This window comes from Pistacia vera, unplaced genomic scaffold (assembly GCF_008641045.1).
Source record: "Pistacia vera cultivar Batoury unplaced genomic scaffold, PisVer_v2 Contig174, whole genome shotgun sequence".
Lineage (NCBI taxonomy): Eukaryota > Viridiplantae > Streptophyta > Magnoliopsida > Sapindales > Anacardiaceae > Pistacia > Pistacia vera.
Window position 1 is genome coordinate 949791 of NW_022195833.1, and position 8356 is coordinate 958146.

General features: G+C 35.4%; 2 protein-coding genes across 2 annotated transcripts; both read right to left on the minus strand.

The window, feature by feature from the left end:
• Positions 1-2018: 2018 nt before the first annotated feature.
• LOC116126074 (chloride conductance regulatory protein ICln-like) lies at positions 2019-4989 on the minus strand. Its single transcript, XM_031411783.1, has 7 exons — positions 4691-4989; positions 4419-4542; positions 4216-4330; positions 4024-4083; positions 3840-3899; positions 3650-3741; positions 2019-2267 (listed from the first exon to the last, which is right to left on the minus strand). Exons 1-7 carry the CDS (start codon positions 4855-4857, stop codon positions 2199-2201), a joined length of 687 nt encoding a protein of 228 aa, XP_031267643.1. The 5' UTR covers positions 4858-4989; the 3' UTR covers positions 2019-2198.
• An 895-nt stretch (positions 4990-5884) lies between these two features.
• On the minus strand, positions 5885-8077 carry LOC116126045 (40S ribosomal protein S13). The gene is made up of 5 exons (XM_031411739.1): positions 7943-8077; positions 7780-7852; positions 7542-7680; positions 6994-7180; positions 5885-6108 (listed from the first exon to the last, which is right to left on the minus strand). The coding sequence occupies exons 1-5, from the start codon at positions 7963-7965 to the stop codon at positions 6075-6077; spliced, it is 456 nt and encodes a 151-aa protein (XP_031267599.1). The 5' UTR covers positions 7966-8077; the 3' UTR covers positions 5885-6074.
• Between the last annotated feature and the right edge of the window lie 279 nt (positions 8078-8356).

An 8356-nucleotide genomic window follows, 5' to 3' on the forward strand; every position in this document is an offset into this window, starting at 1 on the left:
CTTGCTATTTTCAATTACCTTTAACCCCTCTCAACTATTGCTGCCTTCCTCGTTGTTTGACATGTTCCCTGTATGGGTTATGTCCCTCTCTCGATTTCTAGTTTTTTCTTTCTCATCCTTCAACCTCATCCACTCTTTGAGTTCCAGGAGATACTCTTTGACACTTCCTAAGTCCTCCCTCATTAACTCCATTTCCTTTTCCATGCTTCCCATTTCTTTTTCCAGCCCATCCACTCTATTTTCCATTTTAGATTTAACCACACCCCAACCTGGCTCTGATACCAATTTGTTGGGAATAAACCAAAAACAACCCAACAAAACAATCCAATAATCCTCACACAAATAAGAGTATCCAGAATTGATTGAATGTATTTTGATATATTGCTCAACCAAACACAATTGACAAGTATTTAAGATAGATGATAATAAAGAAAACAATGATATAAAAGATGATAAAGGAAACAACAAAACCCAGGCTGCTAGCAATTCGAGGAGCTAGCGACCTCCCAAGAATTTCTAAAATTTACTAATGATTTTTACATGGTTTTTCCCCTCCTATGTACTAGAATGAAGTCACACTCTCAATGCCCCTTTTTTTTAGAGTCCACGTGGCAGATTCCCTTTTAACTAATTCCCCACTCAATTCTTCTTTCTGCCCCTCCCTTTCTTCTTGTTGTAAATCTGGGTAATTTGGGTTAGAGGAGGCTTATCAGACCGACGATGGGGTATAGGGTGGTGGTTAACGACATGGTTGGATAAGGGAAAGGGAGGGGAGGCGGTGATTCACTTTAGGCTACTGGGTTTTTGTGAGAAGGCTATTGGTTTTTACGATTTGGCTAGGTTTTTTCGATTTGAATGGAGTAGGCGGTTTGGTTTTTGTGATTTGGTTGATTTAGGGATTTGAATGGAGAAGGTTGTTGGGTTTTTGAGAGGAGTCTTCTAGTTTTTGTGATTTGAATGTAGTAGGCTATTGTTTGTTTTATTGTGAAGGAGTTGGGTTATGAGGAAGAAGAAGATGATGAAACAACCACCAATTTCATTGTTTGTTTTATTTCAGGATTTATCAATTTTGAAGGGTTGAATCATGCTGACGTTAGCACCGATCTGACCCACCGATTGAACCACCCAACCCAGGACCCAGTCCCTTGGTCAGGTTTCACCCGGGGTTGGTTTTAGCAAAATAATGAAGGAAAACCAATTTTGGACATATATTATTTTAAGAAATAGAAGAAAATAAAGTAATATTTTCTTTAGCATTATGAAGTTACATGGAATGATGGAAGTCCTTGGACAATTTATATGCCGAAGATGGGTACCCACAAATTTTCAACAAGTATACCATCCATAACCTTACTTTGTAGAATGTTGTCCTTGTCAAAATAACGTATGTTGCATTATGCTTAATATATCTTAAATGCTGCCTTTTATTGTATAAATAGAAATGCATGTGTCGTACATAGTATTTAATATGGGCAAGAATCATAATGTTAATTAGTTAAAGAGTTTTGACTCGTCAAAGAACATAACCATTGCAATTCAAATGTATTTGTATATCAAGGATCATCGACTCTCTAAGAGATAGTCGATAAATAAATTTCAGCCTATAAAATAACAAATAATGGTAAAAATAAATGTTGAGAGGCAATATGAAAACATACGGAAACATTCCTGCTTTTACTAAAGTTGAGTGAGACACAAGCCCACCACCAGAATTAGAAGCCGAAGTCTTCATTCCAGTTCCAAGTGGAATGATCCTCCCTTTCGATTAATAATCATCAAAAGGACCATACACATCCGGAACGGAAGAATTCAATCTGCTAGCATGAGACTGGTACTGTTCAATGACTAATTTGCGACTCGCCATCCGACCATTTTCTCTCTTCTTAAGCAGTAAATTGAAAGTCCACATTAGAACACAAGGTGAAAACAAAATCTTATTAATCACACATTCATCCATATCTTTAATACTTCTACATTAATTGTCTGATAAAACAAATAAATAAAAGGTTAAAAGGCAAGTCACATGAAAAGTGGACTCTGCTGCCATCTCACGCTACTCATTAGTAATTTAAGATATTGTCTATAGACATGTACAGCGATAATCTCCATGTAGGGGAGAACAATTAACATGAACTAAAAAGAGAACAACTGACTCACCTCTGCCATATTATGAATTGACAGAAAGGTCTTAAGGCTCACTAATGGCTGCCATCACTTTCATGTTCCATCTCCTCTGCATCCTCAAAGCGTTGATCATTGATTTGAAGCTGCAATGTATATGAATGTGAAAACTGAAGGGAAATGTTGTTCAAGGTGTAAAAGGAGCCAATACAAACTTCAACTGAGCACTAAACCAAACTAAGGTCTAAAACAAATTTCCAACCAAAACAAAAAATTGTGAAGCCTTATAAACAATAAATCTCATCAACATTCATCAAAATATGATTCAATGTTCATATATTGCACATAAAAATATTTAAATACAAACAACATGCCCTAAGGTAGATTCTGAAAGAGGCCCAAGCGAGTGATCTCATCCCCCAAATAAATTATCCACTGTGAGATTCTAGGGACTCAACAAAACCCCCCATCAAACTAGACCCTCAATGATATATGGCGACACCAACCTTCTCATCCAAATACCTAAGTCCAAGACATGGAATACCATTTGAAACCCATATATTCAAAGGAAAAAACTAGTCTATTAGATGAAAAGACCCCATCCTTAAAAAGAATTCCCTCTGCCCCCTAAATCATCGAATATGAGAATCTTTGAAGTCAAAAAAATTATCCAATGAAAATGTTTAATGAAAGACCGTACATAGTATTTACAGAAAAACAATAATCAGTTTTTATTTTACTTATAATTATATCTCATCATTAAACTTTATCTTTTAATGAAGATGGTTAGTACTCTTTTGTTTGACTACAATTCTATGGATTTAGGGCTTCCAACTCCTAAAAAAATTCAGTGATCCTGAAATGAATTATGTAAAACTTGTTCTACCTTAATAAATTATCCTGCCAAACTCTCACTAACAAGCAAATCATTGCTCCAATCTTTAGTAACCTTTTTTTCTTCTTTTTCAAAACCTAATGAGGTAAGCTCACAGCCATCAACTAGAACAGAACTCCCACTTCTAAAAGTTCAATCTTTACCTTAAATGGACCCCCACATCCTCAGAAACAATAGCACATAACTGATTTCCCAAATAAAAACGAAATTTTCTTCTTCATTGTTCACCTATGTTGAACTACTCATTAATTTATTACAGAGATCCAACTATAAGAGAGCTCTAAAATTCCTGATCTGTTGTTACAGTACAAAATAGAACACATTCTCCAAAAAAAAGAAACTTTTGATCAGTTTTCTTGTAATCAGCCTTTCTATTTTCTATTTTCAATCTTTAATTTTTTATTTTTATAGAAGACATCAAATCATAAGTAGGCAAACTATTGTGAATAGAACTCAATGTTCATGTTAGTGACTTTTATCTTACTAGATTTTCAACATTTTTTGTTGACACTCACATTATAGATAGAGGGCTAAAAACCATATAAATCAAGATTCAAAGCAAACAACCTAAGACATTAGATTTAAAAACTCCAGGCATAAACAAGCTAGTAATATGAACATGCAAAGGCATACCTGAAGCACTGTGTTAGCAAGGTCGTGATCTCCATTTGAATGACCAATTGAGTTTGTCGGATCCTGAAAAAAATGCCATCCAGCATCTTCCCCTACTGGACATAACAATTTTTCAAGGATAATAAGTCCACATCAATACACATAAGGGACAAAATTTTTCAGAGAACATCAATGCAGTTCCATCCCATACCTGAAGCCTCATTTTCCAGCTGATCAGCACTAAAAATCCAATTGTGCCCTTCTGATTCATCTAATGAAGGCATAAGAAAATATAGGAAATCAATATGCAACTAAAATGCAAACATAGCAATACAGAATCAAGTAAATAAATTTACATCAGTCCATTCAAATATATATAGGAGAATAAAACTCACCTTCAATAGGTTCAGGATTGAGCTCAGCACACTCACAGAATATCTCAAACAGGGTATCCACTACACACATTTAGTCAAAGAAATGTTAGAATTTACCATCAAATCAACGGCTACACAACCAGAGTATTTAAAAACAGCAGCAAGAAGAGCATAAAGACAATCAATCTTTCATTGAAAAGATTGAACAATTACATAAGCTAGCATCAGAAGGAACAAGTCTCATCTCCGTGACTTTCGATAAGTCTAAAACTTCACCCGATTCTGAATCCTCATCATCCTCATCTTCATTAAGAGCTTCAGTCTCAATCTATATATAAATAACAGCAGGTATCAGAGATATACAACGAAACAATTTGATGTAAGAATTTTGATAAAGTCAGTTGAGCACTCCCAACCTGAGTGTAAATACAAGGAGATGTATAGGCCTCTGGATCCCTGGATACGGCGTGAAGGGACAGAGACAAGAAATCAACAGCATAACCTTTTGTTTTATCCACGTCACTCAACCATATCACTTGCCTACAGAAACCCCCCCACAATCAACCAATCAAAAGTAAAATCTCGCAACAATATAGAAAATTCTAAATTAATTGCTTTGAACTAAAACAACTGAACGAACTTAAAAGTTGTAACAATTTAGGTTAAAAGGAAAAGCAAGAGAGAGTACTTGGAGGTGATGTAGAGAGTGCCAGGGGAGTCCGGAGGACGATTTCCAAGGACGATGGAGACAGAAGGCTGGACGTGCATGAGTTCCTCGCCATTGTCGGTGTCGAGAATTGGCTGTCCAGCACCGTCGCCGGTTCTCTGGCTGAATTGTCTAAGCCCTAAAACCATTTTCTCTAAAACCCTAGTGTCACTTAGCTTCTGTTGGCTTCACCTTTTTTTATTCTTTTTAAGGGTTTTTCTCCAAGCAGCTAGCCCTGCGCTTCAGCTGTTGAAAGCCCATTCAGAATAAATTTTATACCACCTCAAGTCGAAACTTCTGCTACTTAAAATTAACGTACACTTTAGAGATGTTTCGCGAAATTCAGAGCTTTAATTAATATATACTTAATTTTTTTATTTTTATGTTTTTGGTAATTTACTTTTCAGAAGAAAAATCATATTGGTTGTAATTATATATAATCATGTTAAATTCGAATATCATAATTTAATTTAAGTTCACAGTTTTATCTAGGAATATTATCGATTTAGGTACAAAATTATTATAAAATGATATTAAAAGACACAAGTTTTGAATTCTTAAAAAGGAGCCCAATAATCATTTTTATGAATTCTTAAAAATCAAGAAAGTTTGTCTCTTGTTCAAATGCTCTCCCTTGGCTTCGTTTCCAGCTTGATGATTTATAAAGCATGTGCATCTTGGCTCCTCCAACTTCTCTAACTGTGTTGAAATTATGATGAAGATGAAGAGGTTCGGGTTAATGGTGTTATTTTGGGTAATGGAGACTGCTCGATTTGTGACTGTTTTAGTGAGGGAGATTTTGACGTGGGTTGTGGCCATTGTGGTGTGAGATTGTTGAACGGCTGAGAATTTAGTTGTGCAGCGTGGAGTGGCCAGATTGCTGACCAGCCGGCCTGCCACCAATCTAACCAGGCCAAGCCATGATTCTAGCCAGCGATATAGCCACCGGTGATGGCTGGGTTTTATGAAGATTTATTAAACTTTCATGTGACTGTTCATCTGCCACTCAACCCCCAAAGGGCTCAAATGCGTATGAATTTCGGACATTGCAGACATAATCCCATTAATCCTAAGATTGTTAACTTTCTTTTTTAATCCAATCTATGAATGGTGATTAATAATGAGGAAACAATAAAAGGATCTTTTGCCCAAAAGGTTAATCCAAAACACAAATGCTCAAAAAAGAAGCAAACATTCAGCAACAGAACAAGTTATAAATTTCTCTTCCAAGTTCTCCCAAACAAAACAAAACAAAATCTTTTAAAATCTATGAATAAAGGTCTTACATCTGGAATATACTAGACAATGAAAACATCATTCTTGCTCATAAAGAGTATTGCTGCCACCCCAAGATGCAAAACCTAGCTTAAGCCACAAGGGTGCTGGCGGTGGTGGACTCGCTGCAAAAAGGAAGTGGAATTAACAACAAAATAATAGATTTTAAAAACAAACAATGAGCAATGCAATACAACATTATTTATTGAGAGTGAAAGATAGATCAAGAGAGAGCCTGATAATTCCGGAAAACTAAAAGTATTAGCTACTGCTGAATACAATTACTGCCACCACTACCAAAATTAGAGTACCAATGCATTGATGTGAGCAACCAACTGAATTCGTATGAAACAATTTCAACTTTTTAAGGGAAACTATTAAGTAGTTAAGACTGGATAGTAAAAAAATACTGGATGAACCAACACCTAGTTAAGACTGGATAGTAAAAAAATTCTAAAAAAATCCATGTCACAGTTTAACTCAATAATACAAGGAAAAGAAAAAACATTATTACATTTTCTGTTAAAGTTTCTACCTTCCCATATCAATCTTTCAAATTTCAATTTTTAAACCCCCTTGCTTACTTGATTACATGATTCAGTCTATCAACTAAAAGGTTACATGATTACATTATTTAAGGTCTAACAGCAACAAAAACAAGTTCCCAAAGCTAGCACTACACCTTCTAACATACTCTAATGCACACCAAAAGAAATATTCACACCATTTAACATGATTCACAGTCGCAAACCCATCATGCCTGCCTAAATTTTTCTAAGGAACAACAAGAACTAAATCTTAATCAAATTTGAGAACAGAAAACTTATTCCAAAGTAACATTGTTGAAACTATCAATTTCTATAATTTTCTAAAGCAGTTACAGATTTATACTCACACAAGCAAATACAAAAAGAAAACTAACACTAATAGAACAAATAAAAAAAATCACATGCTTCCAAACCATATTATTTCACATAAATTAAAAATGTGCAACAGTGGTGAAGGCTTACTATTTCCAGACAGGAGGAAGCTTCTTTGTTTTCTTGTAGTAACGAGCAAGCCTGTGGATCCTGCTTTCAACAAGAATCAAACGGAACTTGGAATCCTTGTCCTTTCTGTTCCTCTCCAAATGCTTCCGAATTGCAACAGCCTTCTTGATAAGGTGGTACAGATCCTCAGGAATTTCAGGGGCAAGTCCTACAAAAACAAAGATCAACAGTACAATCAATAAAAAAATAGTCACAACCACACGAGAATTTATACAAGTATCAAATTATTTAAAAAAAGCGCAAACTAAGAAGAATAAAAAACATACTATCAAACATCGTTAATCAATATCGCAAGCCATTAAACCTAAACATTTTCTTTAAAAAAGAAAAAAGAAAAGCTATCCCAAATATAGGGGTTGCTCGCTCAATTAAGATGCCATTTGAATCATTAAATGTGAGCCCAAAAAAACTAGTCCCCCAGTCTTCAAGCACCTCATCAGAACTTAAATCAATATAAGCATGACTATAACCAATAGTAATAATCACCATTCAAGGGACTTTTCACTTACCATGAGCCTTAAGGATACGCAAAATCTTGCTTCCAGTAACACTCTTGACCTGAGCAATACCGTGAGAGTCCCGAAGAATAACACCGATCTGAGAAGGAGTCAGACCCTTCTTTGCAAACTTGCAAATGTTATCCTCAACCTAACAAACAAAATCACATCATTTTCTTTTTTAATTTTCATCGGGAAAACAAAAAAAAAAAAAAATAAGCTAAAAGAGTACAAGGATTATTTGACTCACATCTTGGCCAGAAATCTTCAGCCAACTCGGTGGAGTTCTCTTGTAAGGCAAAGCTGAGGATGAAATACCCTTACTACAACCAAACAACACACAACAAGTGTAAAGATCAACAAACGCACACATTTACACACAAACACAGAGAGATAGAGAGTGAGAGGCATACCCGCGACTGTGCATACGACCCATGGTGACGGCAACGGAGGTGAAACTGAAGCTCTCTGTTGTGTATTATACCTCTGCTTACGAGCCGCAGCTGCAAACCCTAGCTTCCTTATGGTTGGATGTTATATTTAGGGTTTATAACTTTTTATATCGTTTGACTCTTGAATCTTCTGTTTACCCCTTTTCATTTCCTTAATTGACAAACATGTCCTCATTAGTTTGGGCTTTAGGGACACTAATTAAAGCCCAAGTGCTCCTTACTCTATCTTGGGCCTAAAGATACAGTGGCGTCCCATAAATTTCATAATGTTATTCATTTCATTTCATTTTTTTTATATATATTTTAAAATGGTTAATATTTTATTCCCTCGACTTATGCTATATTCCTCCATCATTGATATTCCAATAATAATTT